An 18,071-nucleotide genomic window follows, 5' to 3' on the forward strand; every position below is an offset into this window, starting at 1 on the left:
CCCGGCGGGAACGTACGTAGCGCCAGCGTGGAGCAGGCACTGCCCCCCGCGTTGACATTTAATCACGCTCCTCTCCACCAAGGCTGTATCGGCATCGCCTCCTGCGTTGTCTCACCAAACCGCTCGTAACGTCAAGGGGTGACCATGAAACAAGTTCGATTATGCAGGATTATTTGTTTAACACACAGATAGGAATTCGCTATGGGACAAAATGCACACATTATTAGTCACTGCTATTTTTGAGGTCAGGGCCAGCTCTGGGACTGTTTATTACCCTCATGTGCATAATTCCAGTAATTGCATAGTCCAGCAAACATGGCTGCTTTTTTCACTTTATGATATTCTTAATGTTTTGCGCTACATAAGCGTCCTAAAGTCGTCACACGCTCTACCAAGACCACCTACAATACATCAGACCACAACACAGAAACCAATATGGCGGCAGTCTTAGGCCAAGTATTACAGTGGTACCCTAATACTAATTATTTACAAACTTCGAAGATGGAAAGTAGATTCTAAATTGCGTAAGTAATGTCATATTGTTATGTATTTTTCTATATTCAAACTTAAAAGTTGTCACTAAAGGCACAAATTATGTAGTAAGTACTATGACGAAGTAAAATTTGGAGAGTCAACTCAAAATCAAATCCAAACAACTACTACACAACACATGTAAATGTCATATTTGGACACTAATAATAATTTGCAAAACAGAAGCTACAAAGCAATAATAAGTGAAGCATGTAACTAAAGCTCAAAATTGTATTAAACAATATGCAGTTAATTGTAGTCACTGTCATTATGTAATATGCTAGAAGTGGTTTGATTTTGAGTACCTGTTGGATTTATTTGCTGCTTAGCTTGGCCACTTTGTGTTTTGTTATTTTTGTTGCAATGTCTTCATGACTTCCTCTTTTTTGTTTGACTATTGTTTGAGCAATTTCCTTTGAAACACACTTTTCATTAAACAGTTTTGTGTAATTATCACTAAAAATATTTGAAAGCACTTTAATACTTTTCTTGATTATTGTCTTTAAAGGAATGCCACATTTGCACACATCACTGAGGTTACTAATGGCATTTTTACACAATTCAATTCCTAAGACAAGTACTGCATCTCTTTGATTTTCAAGTTTGAGAAATTCTGGTTCATATGTGCTGCTAATTAGAACTTGAAAAAGTTTTTATATATTACAACACAAGTAAATCATTATAGAAGAAAGACACTTCAATCCCCCACGAATAAGTTGGTTGAAATAGGAAAGGAGTTCTTTGGTTTCACACTGCAACAAAATTTCATCCTCTGTCTGTAACATTTCTTCACAGCCTGAACATTTTCCACCTTTTCTCAGCTTTTCAAGCACTGTTTTGCTGATATAGCTAGCAATACAAACCAAGACTTTCAAATCTTCATCCATCATGGGAATGTTTGCTAGTTCCTCTAGAGCAGGTTCTAATTTATCTAAATTTTCATATGTTTGATGTTTTATGCTGTAATTTACTTTTGCTGCAGAATCATTTGATGTAAATTCACCATGTTTAGTAGATCTGACCCTTAGTAGACTTATTACTTTGAGTTTCCTCTCAGATTCAAAGATTTACTCGACTGAAACATTATATGTGCAGCCACTTAGCCTTCTATAAGCTCCAAATCTTGCTTCTAAAGCATCAGCGTGTAATTTTGCTATAAGAATGTAGGACCAGTTGTAAGTGTTAAAAATGTGTCTGCATAACTGAACTGTTGTTGCAAGTGTGTGAGAAAAAGCAGTATATGTTTCATTGGTTAATTTTCCATGAGTAGGCAATGTATGCCAGATATCAAGGCATGTTTTCAAATTTTCAAGAAACAGAAGTTGGGAGTCAGTAGGTCCAGTGATTGGGCTAGAATTATCATCTGATGTGTATTTGCCTTTCATGGGATGCTGTACATTAGAATCTGTACCATTTAATGATTACTTTTAAAAACTGAATAGTGCCATCAGAAATCTCAATCCCCTGAGTTTTCAACATTTCTAGTGCTATCACATTTTTAGAATCAAAAACACTGAGAGAAAGGCTAACATTCTGTCTCTCAATAGAAGTTGGATATACTGCCTTTCACACTAACTTTGGGGCAAGTTGAAACAGTTTATTTTTCTCAAAATGAAACAGGTTCCTCAAATCTGAAAACTTTGCTTCACTGACAGGATATTCACATGCAGCATTCCCTTCATCATTGTGTAGAAAGGTATTGATGAAAGCAAATATATCCTCAATATTTGGTATTATGAAGGATTCATTTTTCCCTTCAACCAGTTATTTCTGATACACTTAAGCAAGTGCACACTGTCAAACAGAAGAAAGACATTTGGATGGAGCGACTGGATTTGTAATACATGGCTGTAAAGTGCCACCACACAAGCTGATACATTTTCCTATTAGTGCTATGGTTATCTGTTACCAGGCACATAACATCAAATCCAAGCTCATGCATTAACTTTAATACATCAATTGTCATTTTCAGCAGTTTATCAGAATTAACATTTTTTTTACAGAAAAGAGAGCTATTACTTCTTTATAATCAGAATGTAAATATGATGCCATGAAAACCTGCATTGTACCTGCTGATGTTGTACCTGAAGTATTCTCAGCAACACTAAGTATCTTTCCTGCCTTATACGAGAATTTTGAGTTAACATAAGCTTCATCTAGCATCACTGAAATTACTTTGTCACTTCCCTGAAGAAATTTATTTTTTCCCCTCAAAAAAGCTACCTGTGATGGACCAATACAAGGTTTATTTGGACCCATTTTGCATAGAAAATGCCTTAAATAGACAGGATGAGGTAATATTAACACATTTGTTTTTCTCAAGTGATGGTAGCCACCAGGAAATGAAAAGCAAATGGTTGCTGCCCATATCAAAAGCTCAGGAGAATATCTACTTTGCTCCAAAAGAAATTATATTTTAGGTGCTATTTCAGCGTCAGTGCTTTCAGCGCTTGTTTGAGAACACTGACTACAATTATAATCTTGTCAATGGTACCAATAGAGTTATCTGTGAAACCATTCAGGTGACTCACCAGATTGTCAGATATTGTCCACTTGTCACATTTCAAGTTCTCTTCCTCCCCAGACTGTAATATCCATTTCAAGGTTTCTGTAGGCAAACACACATTCTTGTGAAACACTTTTACTTCCAAGGAACTTGATATCTTGAAGCACACAAACTAATGGCACATCACTGACTGAATCATCCTTTAATTTAATGAAAAATACGTAGTCATCCTTTACTAAAAGTGTATACGGATAAACATTCCTTTTCTGCACTTCGCTTTTGAAGTGCTGAAAGTCGGGTATATTGTCATTTTCGCACCACTTACTGAAACTACACTCATCACATTCCAGTAGCTGTTGAACACGATCTTCAGGATTCTTCCTTTCCTTAGGAACTAGTACTGTGTGATAAGAAGGTTGATTAGGAAAGATAGTCGGAATTGCATCTTTTGTTAATTTCGGTATTTTTCGTGGCACATGTTTTGGTTCACTATTTTCCACAGGAAAAATGTATTCCCTAACCACCAACTTACAGTCAAAATACTTAATGCATACCACAGATTTATCGTTCACTTCAAAATTATCTCTATGAATTAGTTTAATCCATTTGTTCCTCAATACTGTTTCTTTGGGAAACTTAAAAGTTGAGGTATCGTATGTTTTGCCGTAATTGGATTTACATCCAGGTACACAACAGCTACATCCCATTGCAAGAACAGTTTACACTTTAAATTATGCCGAACTTCCTACAGAATCTAGAAAATAAATACTAGATAGCACTTGTGACGAGATTCACAGTATATAGCATAAATAAAAATGGTTCAAATGGCTCTGAGCACTATGCGACTTAACTGCTGAGGTCATCAGTCGCCTAGAACTTAGAACTAATTAAACCTAACTAACCTAAGGACATCACACACATCCATGTCCGAGGCAGGATTCGAACCTGCGACCGTAGCGGTCACGCGGTTCCAAACTGAAGCACCTAGAACCGCACGGCCACACCGGTCAGCGTAGCATAAATAACAGCTAGTAATAAATGCTTTCGCTTCTCTTGAACGTCACATACACACTTTATGGAAAAACAAGCACGCTGGTTTGTTTCCCCCATGATTGCCGCCATATTGTCAACTATCGACATTTGCCTTAAGGTCTGATTTATTGTGGGTGGTCTTGGCTCTACACTTCACCGTGTGTTAGAAACGATGGCTATTCACTGTTTATAACCTGTTCTAAAAACATCACTCCAAGCGCGGCATGTCACTCGCCGACCAAGTGTCCGTTTCGCTTTGGAATGTTGATCGTTGTCGCGCTTGAAACGCTGTCTATTCCAAATACATCGTTCGCACGAGATGAAATTACAGTTTTTTCATACTCATCACACTGTGTGCACGTAATAACATTTTTTCTTTAAGGACGTCCGGCAAAGTCTGTACAAAGTACGGCGATCGTTCACTTAACACTTTCACATACTACAGATTGCGTCTTAGTTTCATGTAGTTCAAGTTACGGTTTTTATCGTCTCTGTGACTACACTAATTTTCTCCACAGAACAACTTAATCACAGATAATGTCACATTATCTGTCCTTTCGTTTTGAGGCTGTTATTACAATTTGTGAATTACACAATTCATTCCTTATATTCCTGCACCCCATGTCACGTTTGTCTGACCAATAGGTCATCAAGACTTGTACTCGGACTCTGGCCTGACTTTACAATAATAATGGCTTTACCATATATACTCAACAAAATGGTTATATTTTTATATTTCCTCAGGACTGCCGTCTATGTTTCTGTGTTACACGGTGTCTACTAAGCGTTTCTCAAGCCGCATCTAAGTTTAGCTATAGATCCAGAAATCTAGCGAAGTCATGCAGTAAAATTGCATGACATTCTTGCTCGATTGATTCTAAAATTGTTTCTTCGAAAACTGCTTTGCTGATGACCTATGGCGTTTCCCTTTAACATGGGTTTTACTCATGGGCATTTTTCTTCTTACTCTAGTAGTTTAAATGTTACCAAATAAATGGGTATTATATATTTAAGAAAATTAAACTTACATCACTACTAAGTCTTTCACAAGCTGAATCTTCCCATGAAATGATACTCCTACCTTTACATTACAGTATGGGATTACATCAAATGTTCTTATTAAAAACATATCACTTTATATCCACTACTCTACTTCAATTTCACAAACTTGTGTTCCTTCATTACACTGTTCTGTAACTTTTTGAAAAGCAGGTAATATTGTTCTTTTGTCAAGTACACTGACATGGATGACACTTTGTATATCCTAAATACAGAAAAATATAGTATGGAAAACATTTCTATACTACTATACACACGAAAAATACATCAAAAACCTAAAGAAATTCTTGTATCTACATTGTCATTATGAATCATTTTATATACAGTTTGATGATCTGTTGTGACAGAAGGTTTCATGGGGCAACACTGTTGTATTTGTAACCCTTTATTACTCCAGGTTTCTCCGAAAAAACGTTTAAATGATTTGACAGCAAACAAGTGAGCTTATGTTGCTGGCTACTGTTCAAACAGCCCGATTCCGTAACCTTGTTGTAAACCATTTCCTGTGTTTCTGTAGTGTTCTCTATTCCCTGTTCAGGATAATGGTATTCCTTCCCTTTTAAATCACACATAACTTCTACAATCTTTAAACTGCAGCATGTGATTTGAAAACTCTGGCAATATTTGCCATGTACTTACTTCTTTCTGACCATATCCAGTACAATTCTCCTCCCACCACACAGTAAGCTAATTTCCCCGGTGGAAAGATCAATGTTTACCTTTCTGCTCCTCAGGAACTCACAACCCAGGATACAGGCTCTGACAAAACTTTCACTACTAGGAAAGTGCATTTGATAGCTCCTTCCCTAAATTTCAGGTCAACCTGTACATGGAATTTAACTATTTGTGCCTGTGCACCAGTAGCTTCAGACACCTGACAGTTTTGTACTGGATAAGTCGGTATTTTATTTGTCTTACAAAGTGCATTATACAGTTCCAAACTCAGAGCGCTACTAGTCGCGCCAGTATCAATGTACGCGTCGACTGGAATGTCTATCTGCCTTTTAATCACAGCTTGTATCTGTTCTAGATTGTTACTTTTGCACTTACTAGGTTCATTTAATGATTCATCCTGCATTGCGATATCGTCATTATACCGCAGCAGGTCAACGTTTGCTCGGGTCTGTTTTGGTGTGCCCCAAGGTGGTGTGCCCCACTTCGCCCGTCGACCAACGATGGGGAGCTTATTGCGGTCGGAACTAATTTGCTGTCTCTGAGAGGTCTGGATGGTTGCCGTCTGACACCGCCACCATCCTATTGGCTTGCTGTGCTGCCCAATGTTGTTGATTTACGTTTCCTCCGCGAATTTCATTTCTTTGTTGACTGTTCGGTCCTGGTGGGGGGACCTGTGTTTTGATTCCACTGTGACGGGAAATTACTCTACCACTGATGTTGGTTGTGACTGTTGCTATTTCGGCACTTCGAATTGCTTCGGTATCCAGTGGTGGGTATGTTTTCCCACTTCCTTTTTCTATTCAGTTGCGGATAATCTTCGCCATTCGCTTGCCTTCCATTACTGGTTGGCTGATCATACCCTTTACCATTGTTATTATGTGGTCTTGTTTGTTTCTTCTATTGTCATTTTTCTGAGAAGGCGAATGATTTGTATGACTTTTTCTGCCTTCATCTCCTCTAATGCCAAATCATTCTTGTCTAATATTGATAGGTATTTGTCTAAATCTTCCTCATCAATATTAATTAACTTCTCTTTGATATGTCTGGGCAGCCATAACTTAAGCAGCCACACCACATCTTTACTAGCCATTGGCTCATCCTAGTACCTGGTCTTATTAATGTATTTCTCAAAATATTTCCATAGACTACCGTGTCTGCGATTGTACATTTCTGGGCAGTAGACTTCATTTCTTAATCTCTTCTGAATACTCGGTGACCAGTACTTGCCTAAGAAAGCTTTTTCAAATTGCTCAGTATTGTGACACCTATCCATTGTCTGATTTGCCCAAAGTCCAGTGTATGAGAGATAATAAACTGAACTTTTTGCTTTTCTGTCCATATACTGGGCAAGATATTCCTAAAATTTTTAATGAAAATGATTGGGTGAACCGATTTCTTTTCATTATAAAAAGTTTGAAATTGCTTAAGTTGGCTGTCCTCTACCATCAGGTTCGGTGCCAGTACCGCCGCCCCGAAATGTAGCAATGTCTGTACACAATTAGGACTGTGGCTGTTCCGGCCATTATCATATGGCTCATCATAATTAGTAACCATACTCGGTGCATTAGCATACACTTTACGAGTAGGCGTAATACTTTCTCCAATGTTTTGACAGCCAAACGCCTCGCGCTCTCGTTAGCAATACGATCTCACTTCGCGCTGCCAACGTGGCAGGTCTGCGTGTAACCTATCAATCAGCTGTGCGACTTCTGTTTGCAGCGTTTCCGTTACTCTTGTTAGCAAGGTCAACGCACCCAGTCACACGCTGTATCGTACTGTTTACGTTTTCGCCTACCTGTTGTACTATTGTTTGTTCTTTCGGTTCCACCCATTCCTGGAATTCTTTCTGGATTTTGTCAGCCTGATCGGCTATATTATTGTCAATCAGTGTGCGATTTGTGCTTTTACCAGTGGGGGGGATGTCTTAGAGGGTTAGTATAACTATATATGTTACTAGCTTGGACCGTGGCGTTACTCATGGTTAAACAGTTATTTATAAATAGATGTTAATGCCGAAACTCACTATTCACGCGTATGCACTATCAGAAAAGCCATCCCTGGTTATATCTTTAAAAGTACATTATAGGTAAAGCTTATTTACAAAATCATCTACATTCAGGTATACGAGGGGAATTCAAAAAGTAAAGACACATTTGTGAAAAGCTGTACTTATTCTGATGATAGAAAACTGATACATGCGTTATTTTTCTACGTAACCTCCCTGGACTTCAATGCAGTTTTCCCGACGTTTTACGAGTTTGTTTATTTCATCAGAAAATACGTTTATCGGATGCATCTATAACCAATTTTGCACCGCAGCAATAACGTATTCATCACTTTCAAATCTTCTTCCCTGTAGTGATTCTGTTAAGGGTCCAAACTCGTGAAAATCGCTTGGAGCCAGGTCTGGACTGTATGGTGGATGTTCCAGCACATCGAATCTCAACTCCTTTATTGCGTCGGCTGTCCGTTTGGCAGAATGTGGGCGAGCGTTATCTTGCTGCAGGATGACACTTCTTCACAGTTTTCCACGACGTTTGGATCTGATTGCAGGTTTTAGTTTCGTACGCAACACATCACATCCACATACAATACAAACCTGGCTCTAAAGCCTCGTTTACGCTGGGGCGACGTCTTGCAACATTGTGGCATGCTACGGAAATGTAGCGTGCGTCGTCTTGTCGTTTATTTGTCTAAATGTTTTGAAATGCTTACCTACTACATAACAGTTTTTCAAAATTAATAAGCAAACATTAATAGTAAGACTGTATTAAAACTTTCAGTGTTTATTTATTTATTTACATGTCAAGTTCCGTAGGAGCAAATCTCCAAGGTCATGGAACGTGTCAGTACATGAACTTACAACATAAAAGTAATAACAGATAAAAATAAATGTTCATGAACCTGAAAGAAAATCAGTCCATAAGTTTACGCAAACGCTATCAGCAATACAATGAGAATCAGCTTAATTTTTCAAGGAACTCCTCGACAGAATAGGAGTGACCCATGAGGAAACCCTTGAGTTTCGATTTGAAAGCGCGTGGATTACTGCTAAGATTTTTGAATTCGAGTGGCAGCTTATTGAAAATGGACGCAGCAGTATACTGCGCACCTTTTTGCACAAGAGTTAAGGAAGTCCGATCCAAATGGAGGTTTGATTTCTGCCGAGTATTAACCGAGTGAAAGCTGCTTATTGTTGGAAATAAACTAATATTGGTAACAAGAAACGACAATAAGGAATACACATATTGGGAGGCCAATGTCAAAATACCCAGACTCGCGAACAGAGGTCGACAAGAGGTTCGTGAACTCACACCACTTATTGCCCGAACCGCCCGTTTCTGAGCCAAAAATATCCTTCTAGAATGGGAAGGGTTACCCCCAAAACATAATACCATACGACATAAGTGAATGAAAATAAGTGCATTGGAAATAAACATCCCAGTTTGGGATGCATAAACTAAAACCAGTGGAGGGGATGGTCTGATGCAGAGGGGGGAAATCCCCCCCATCCCCCCTGCAAATCGCACACTGTTGTCAATACACTCTCGCTGTGAAACCTTTAGTTGCTCCATGCGAGTGGTGACTGAAACTACCTCCTCTAACTCCAAAGCTAAGTTGCTGACTAAATCAGGCAGCCCCTGATGGGAATTCTTGAATTCATTTACCTCCGAGGAAATTTTCTCAAGGTTATCTGATACAACGTTTTCATTAGTCTGTTCTCGCTCAGCTGTCCGCAGCTCGTGGTCTTGCGGTAGCATTCTCGCTTCCCGCGCACGGGATTCCGGGTTCAATTCCCGGCGAGGTCAGGGATATTTCCTGCCTCGAGATGACGGTGTTGCGTCGTCTGCATCATCATCTTTCATCCCCATTACGGTCGGGGGAAGGCAATGGCACACCACCTCCACTAGGACTTCGCCTAGTACGGAGGTGCCGGTCTCCCGCATCGTCCCCTACACTCCTCGGAGTATGAGACCTCGTCATCTCGCTCAGGTAACTGTGATAACAGTTGCCTATCCCTCTCACTTTTACTCGATCACGTTTGAATTTTCGTTCTAACTTCTCATCTCTTTCCAACAATCTCTCTCCGCTTGTAACCAATCCTATTCCTTATCACGTTCTTCCAATTTGCGTAGTGAAGCAGCAAATGGATGGGGCAGTGGAGAGCACACAGGTGACATAGAAATTCTCTCCACTAACCTGTTCTGTGTCAAAACATTTTCTGTTAAAGTTCTGACATCCGCTACATCCAACATATCTGTTGGTGTCAGGTGTTCCACCTGACTACTGCCAGCTGCCCCCAGCGTATCACCTACTTGAGGCAGTGGCTGTATTATCATCTACAAATCTACTCATGCCCAGCACGTTATCATGCTGAACAAAATTTTAGTTTGATTTTGCAACTGTAACACGTCTGCACACACTTAGACACAGTACATAAAAATATACACTTACTATCACTCAAGTTAAAAGCAAGTACTATCATAAATGCACAATGTTAACCTTCGTTGTTGTGGCAAAGTGAAAGTTAAACTCTATAGTATTACACGGTCTTTATATCAGTAATTGTTCTAAAGTTGTAACTTGAAATGAATTTTTGCCTTGCCATGAGTCATCAGTTTAACAGTGCGTGTTAAACTTCAGCACAACAACAGGATAGTATTTATGATAGTCCTTACCTTTATTACTGTATTTGGTATTGGTTTATTTGGCTTCTCTCTCTCTCTCTCTCTCTCTCTCTCTCTCTCTCTCTCTCTCTGTCTGTCTCTCTCTCATACACCTAAGGATCTGTTTTCTTCACCTTCATAAAACATTCCTTAGATGCTCATAATTTTCACGTGAAAGAAGTATGGGCTCTGGTTAGTATACAAATTATGTACACAAATATACACATAAAATCCAAAAAATACAAATATTACTAAGAAATTGTATTTGCAATTATGTCTATTTTGTATTATTCTGGCCCAAAATTACTTAGACGAATCCATGCTCAAAAACAGTTAATCATTATTAGCTATATACACATACAAAAAGTATTTCATCATTTTCTATACGTAAGGACCTACATGTGATTTAATTACATCTTAGTGCAGGCTAAATCTGTATCCTGTTGCACATAACATAAATCGTCTGAATTATTCGATAAGTACTTTGAAAATCTCAATTTCCTATATATCATGAATGAAATAAATAAAATCGCCGATCTCCAGCGTCGCCTGTGGAAAGAACTGGCTAATAATTACGATAATTTGAAATTGCCGCTTAATGGCGGTCAATTGTCGCAGTCCAGCGATGTTCAGCTTGCTGCCGGCGCAGCGTCCGAAATTCTTTTAAAAATGATGGTACAAGCAAACAGGATATGTGGTGAAGGCTACAGTTAAAATTCACAACAGATATTTTATATGTATATTGGAGCTCACCGCTCAAATAAAACATTTACACACCTTATTAAGCTTGCGCACAATGGCGTCCTAGACGAACAAGAACAAGGAAGAGTGAGTGGCGTTTTTTGTTTCACGCCGGTACCAATAAGAACAAAGATAATAATAATACTTGTATTGCAGATAGTTTTTCTTTGCAATAGCATTATTCCTTGGCTTTCAGTATAGTTTCTTTTGCATATGACAAATGTAATTGCTTAATATCGTGAAAAGTAAAGGATTTATAGTTTGCCTAACGTCATACTCTGCGTATGTGTGAATATAGCAGCTGGGACGCCCCAGACATCTGTCTGCTTGCTGCTACTGCCCACAATTAAAGCTGTCAGATGCGGGAGAAAGCGCTGCTCATGCACGACTTAAGCTCTGCATATGCATGTGTGCCTGCTGACAAATGCTCAAACGAATCCCATGAGATATTTCAGAGGGAGGAGTCATTGAAGTACCGAAAGAACTATTGTCGGTAACTACAAGTAGTCTGTCCTATTTATTAACATCGAAGCTCCAACTGTGCAAACTCGTGATACAGTAAGATAAATTGTAATGCAGCTATTTTCTGCTAAACATGTTCGGCATAAGAACGTGATTGAAAGTATGGTAGCTTCTCCGATATCAACTGAAGTAATGGTGTTATAGTGCGTTTAAAATTAGTTGCCACTTTTGACGGTTCAGTATGGAGTGAGTGGAAGGAAGCGTAGTTGCCAGTGCGTGCTGAGCGCGTCAGCAGGAGATAGCCTGTCAGGTGGGCCTGGTACTATCTTGACTGTGTAATGCAAGTTGCGCAAGCTGGCCTATCTGCAATCATTCTCAAACGATTTTAAAGAAATTACTAATAAACAGTGATTCTTGCAATTATTATAGCTTAATTCATTAGCTTACTGATGAACTGCCCATCATTTCGTTAACGGTCATAGTTATTGTGATACTTCGGTATTCGGTAAACTACTGCAATATATTCTTAAAGTTTGCAGTGAAAAAGAGGAGTCGCTATGAACAACGTTTGGTGCATGTTAGGTCATATGTTGCTGTGTATAAAATGTACGCAACATATTAAATGACTAAATTGGAACGATATCGCTGTCTCACTTCAGAAAGTATGTAAACCGTTCCACCACAAACTGATGCGCCAGCGAAAAAAGCCAGAATGAAATATTCACAAATCCCTCATATCTCACAAATGGTTTGAGATATTTAAACAGAATTTTGCCAAATGATAGCACACAAAGGGAAGCTGTTTTGCCATATGATTAATAAGCGAAACTTCCATATCTACTGCAATAGTCAGGCAACTAAATATTTTTTCAGTGAAATAATGCAATTTTCAAGGACCATCGTTAGCTGGTGAAACGATAATTGCTGTGGGTTTTGCAACAACATAACCGAAGTTGTATGTTTACTTTTATTCTGAGAATGGTCTGTTTCATGAACTGTTGAACTTTTTGGCCTCAGTTGCTAATACATTAGGTCTACAACTTTGCTTCCGCCGTTTTGCAACAGACGGCAGTAGTGGAAAGCAGTGAGGCAAGTCGTTCGCCGTGTCATAAAGTAAGCTTAGGCATTTGAGAACATAACGCCATCAAAATTTCAGTCGATTTTTGATTGCATCATAAAGTAATTCTCGACTGAATACGTCAACTTATGAGCCCAATTCTTTTCATCTGCGGGAGGTTTTAATTTTCTGCTTTGATATGAAGAAATCTGCGGTTGAGGCTCATAAAAAGCTGGGTAAGACCTATGGTGAGGCGCCTGTTAGTGACAGAAATTCACAGAAAATGGTTTCCATGCTTCAAGAATGGTGATTTTGACGTTGAAGTCTGGTATGGTTGTGAAAGAGAGAAAGCTTTCGATGATACTGCAACAGACGGGAACAATCACAGGAGATCGTTATCGAAAGCAATTGATGTGTGTGAGCCGAGCACTGAAAGATAAACGGCCACACTACAGCGATAGAGGTAAAAAAAATGATTTTGCAGCATGACCGTGTACGACCCCATGTCGAAAATCCCGTCAAAACATACTTGGAAACGTTGAAATGGGAATTTCTTCCGCACCCGCTGTGTTCTCCAGATATTCCTCCCTCTGACAACCATTTTTCTCGATCTGTGACACACGATGTGCTGACTAGCGCTTGCGGTTATAAGAACAAGGGCAAAATTGGACCGATTCATGGCTCTCCTCAAAAGATGCCCAGTTTATACACTGCGGCATTCGTATGCTGTCCTAAAGCTAGGAGAAAGCAGTGGCTAACGATGGCCAATACTTTGAATCTTAAATTTTTTGCAAGTTTTTCACAATAAAGTCTCGAACTTCGAGGAAAAACAGCGGAAGCACCGTTGTCGACCTAGTAATACTATACTGCATTTGAATATTAGTGAGATGATTGTAAAATATGCTGTATTTTGGAGAAAGAAACAACCTTTAACATACCTACAAGAGAAGTTACATATTACTCAAAACTCGCCACAGTCCTTGAATCCACGTCTCTTCAACTACCTTCTCGGTATGGTTGACATCTCGAGACCTGCCTTATGGTGTAACACGTGCAAATTTTGTATTGTCAGCATTTCAACCTCACTGAGCGAAAACTACTACTTGTTTTTGCCACATTACTTTTCACGTAGGCCCCTTATATTTCAGTCGGATTTAAATGAGTGTGGTATGGAGGAATCCTGATTTAAAATTATGCTCTTTAGCGTCAGACAGTTTGTCGACCTCTTAGCTTGGAGTTTTTGGGTTGTAGAGCACTACAAGTTCGATTAACATCGTTATATTAGGTTGAACATTATTCAGTGGAACATCTCGTTGCAGCCATAAAAAAAAATCGAATCTCGTGTTCAGACGTGCTGCACTGTTGTTATTAATGCAGCGCCAACACTAAATATTTGTTCACAATACCTGATAACAGCAACTTACCTCAACGCCAGAAAATACTATTTTACAACGAGAGCTGAAAGTCGACGCATCTGTTGGGTGACACCACGTTGTACTGTTTATCCACGAAGTGGCAATAGTAGCGCTTTACCAACCGAACAGCTAGCGGCGTAGTAGGAAAAGCCGGTTCGCCATTGGTGTTACCTCGGCAACGGCGTCGCTCTCCGCCGGTGAACCAAACGTCTGCTGTAGCATCTAATTTTAAATGCACTATAGTAGCTTTATTCATCTGAACATCATTTTTGCATGGATGCTGTGCATGTCTAGGTATTACAATTTAATAACAAAATAATGTAATTCATACATACAGGCATTTTCATACTTTATGTCAAGGATGGGACAACATCCGCCATTTTATCAAGTCTGCCGTCAATCAAAACTTCTCTAAAAAGTGTCTGATATACTGTATGCTGGACAAATGTGTCAAACAAAGCCGCACACGTTCAAATATTTGACAAAATTATTCGTTTACTAGGGGTTGGGGGAGGCTGCTTTACGATGTTTCATACTTCGGTATCGATAAATGAAACATCGATATTTAGATTCCCAACATCGATATTTGGTAAATCATCGAACATCCAAAGTGCGGATTTTGGATTGGCGGGTTGTGACAGGAATCATTAGGAATGATACATATAGTTCAGTGGGACGCAGTTGTCTGTATAGTGTGTTTCGTTGTATGTCAAAGCGCGCAACAGGATTATAGAAATAGTATACGAAATCTCTCGTGTATGGAGAGCAACATCACTTGAAAACAGTAAGTGGATAGGGGTACAGTGTTGTAAATTATTACGGTACAACATTCGAATATTTTTGTGATGATGGCGTTAGGGTTGAAAGTCTGGAGTTGTTTGCCAAAAGGGGGAGGTGTCTGTTTTACCCAGACGTTGCATTCGTGTGCTGGCACGGGTGTCTTTAAAGACATATTATCTGTTGTTAGTCGTGAACTTTAAACTCCCTTTCAGCTGTCTATAAAACTTGTCATATTTTGCTGTAATTATCAATTTCATGATGACGTTAGTTGTAAAATGAACTGACTTTATTTGTTAGGCGAATCCGTATTTGACATAGTCGTCGAATCTAAGCTGTCGGTTTAGTAAGGTTGCGAATTGGCCTCAGTAACGGAGAAATGATTTCGCCACCGCTGTCTGCTTCTAATATACTTAATTAGTGTGACTGTTCTAAGACCACCCGTCGCTACATTTACGTGGATTCTAAAATCCTGCGAAATTAGTTTTCATTGGTCTAATGTCTGGATGGCCCGTGTATCTGCGTGGTTCCTATGTAAACAGTTCTCTAAAAGATCCACTTAGTATTTGTTACCGTAGGCCCTTGCTAGTGAGTACGTCCGATATATGCTAATTGTACCTAAAACATTTGAGTGGACTGTGCCCAAGCCAATATTCACCATTCGAGTGTATTGCTGTCACCAATAGGTCTCTGATTGGACTGACTAATAAGAGTTTTTCGGCTAAGCTTCTTTTCATGACGTAACGCTTGTAATAGGCTGTTCGTTGTAAGAATTTGAAAGATTCAGAAATATGTGATTCATAGTGTAAAGTGCTTATGAGCACGAGACACGGATAAACTCTATGATAAAATTTTATTGAGACTCCTAATAATTTTGTACTCTACAAAACTTTGATAAAAAAAAAAGCTTACAGTAAGTCACTCCCCAGTGACACTCTTCACTAAGCACCAAAGTAAGTTATTCAAATAGTAAGATACCTACTTTTGATACCACATTCCCCTCTTGATATCACATTCAAAGATAAAATCTCGCACAGTAACATAAATGCTAGTGAATAAAGGAAATGATAACTTGTAGAATTTTATAATTGATCCTTTTCAGTGAACGTTGGGGTGATCAATGATTTGTTGCAATGAAATAAGATTTTTCTGTTTACACTGAATAATGTACTGGAGTTCTTATATGGTAGGGCACATTATGTGGAATGCCGGTTATTAAATTGGCAAAGTTTCCAGTTAGTTGTGAATGGGTGTGAGTAAAATAAATAAATAGTTAAATAACACTTGGTAGCACATTACATGCAGAGGAGACTGGTGTCTGTGTTACCTCCTTCAAGGTGTCTTTGTATTCAACCCTGCAGGAAGTTATCCAGATGGCATCGAACCTATTTTGACAGATTGCACAACAATCTCAAACTGGTTCCCCAGATGTAGAGGGATTGCATCCTTCAGAATGTACGTGCGAACTAAATTTTGGTTTACCAGTCTTGATGGAAAGCTAGCTACTGTCCTTGTGAATGATGGTTAACCAAGTTACATTGTAGGAGCGATGAAAGATCCTGTCATAGATAATGTGTTAGTTCACAAAACAGTTTTCAAATAGTTGAATGTTATGTTAAATACGAAAGTACTTGGGATTTAGTGCAGACATCATGCATGACTCCTGGAGAAGCAGTTTCCAGATTTTTGTTTCTGTAATTTGGTGTTTCGTTCGATTTCTTCACACCTTTGAGAGTAAATATGTAGATAAAGTTAAAGCATTAGTTTAAAATGTTTAGCTCAACAGATTTCAGTACGCCATAAAGTGTGGCTGACATTTTGTGTAAAAGTTTCTTGAATAAAAGGTTGTAATATAAAATATGTAAGAGGATAAACAAATAAGAATTAAGGATACATAAGACATAACAAAATGGTTGTACCAGCGAACTGTTCTAAGTGGACTGATAATGAGTTCAGTCTTGCTGGGGGAAGCATATCATTGGCAGACTATATGGCATGGTACTAGATTATCTGCCTGTCAGAGTTCTTGTTGTCTGTAAAGGTTGTTTGTCTAGAGAGTTACCACCCACAACAGCATGAGGGATGCCTACAAGGAACGTTCCTTACAAAACTGCATTAACACCTGCATCACTAATATTTATCTATGTATGACAGTTTCTAGGTAAATTAGAAATGCGAGTGATTAAAGATAGAAAGTTCAGTGAAGAGTTGTGAAAGTTATTGTGTGTAATGTAGAAACATGTTTCCCATTGCTAATATTATAAAAGATTCTTTCTGAACTTTTCCTTTTTTGTTTTCAGGTGAAAGGAAATTCTTAATTTAGAGAAAAATGGCATGGCCTGTTGATTCAGGTGCAGAAAATGACTCACCAGAATCCATAGAAGGAAATGTGACTAGCAGCACAGGTCACTTAAATTATGCACGAGGCACTGTAGGCTTTGTGCCCTCAAATGAAAGAAGACTAAGCCAGCTTGATATGGGGGACCTAAGGATTTCAAATCCATATATCAACAGGATAAGGAATGGTCGTAGGCATTCAATAAGTGACTGTAATCCAAGTAACGCTCAACAATCATCTGCAAGTAACAATAACAACATTGCTCAAAGGCATTCTGTGCCATGCTGTCACATTAATCCTAATGTGAGGCATAGTTGTTGCTTCCATCTTAATAGACGCCTTTCGCTGCAGAATTTGAATATAAACAGAAGAAATTCGTTTCCTCAGAACTATATTCGTGACTATCATAACCCAGAGAGCAGCACATTTGGTTACACCAATGCTCGTCCAAGCTCCTTAAGTGTTAGCCATTTGTTTCTGTTTTGGAATGAAAATTTCCAGGCAGATCGGTACTTCCAACAAGCTGTGTCTGCTGCGGGACCTGAATTTTTCATGAGATTTTTGGCATCTGAGATGGATCGCCAAGGCCTGCAATTTCCTAATGACATGTAAGTTGCTCATTTGATATTAAGAGACAGTTGATTTTTGATAACTGGAAAGCTGAGTACTATTTGTGCATGAAACTTAATGCATACTGCACTACCTAACAAATATGAAACCTTTTATTTCTGTGAAATGTCCAAAATGTTTTATGGCACCTAACTTAAGTATTTTTATATTTGTGGAGGACATACTGAAATGTCAGATATTG

General features: G+C 38.8%; 1 protein-coding gene across 1 annotated transcript in view; it reads left to right on the forward strand.

The window, feature by feature from the left end:
* Nucleotides 1–14,762: 14,762 nt before the first annotated feature.
* The window catches only part of LOC126259527 (uncharacterized), a 62,900-nt gene continuing 59,591 nt past the window's right edge, over nt 14,763–18,071 (forward strand). Inside the window, exons 1-2 of the mRNA XM_049956392.1 lie at nt 14,763–14,929; nt 17,223–17,868. Coding sequence (XP_049812349.1) covers nt 17,252–17,868 — 617 coding nt within the window. The 5' untranslated portion in view covers nt 14,763–14,929; nt 17,223–17,251. The remainder of the gene's footprint in view (nt 14,930–17,222; nt 17,869–18,071) is intronic.

Source organism: Schistocerca nitens, chromosome 5 (assembly GCF_023898315.1).
Source record: "Schistocerca nitens isolate TAMUIC-IGC-003100 chromosome 5, iqSchNite1.1, whole genome shotgun sequence".
In the NCBI taxonomy this organism is placed as follows: domain Eukaryota; kingdom Metazoa; phylum Arthropoda; class Insecta; order Orthoptera; family Acrididae; genus Schistocerca; species Schistocerca nitens.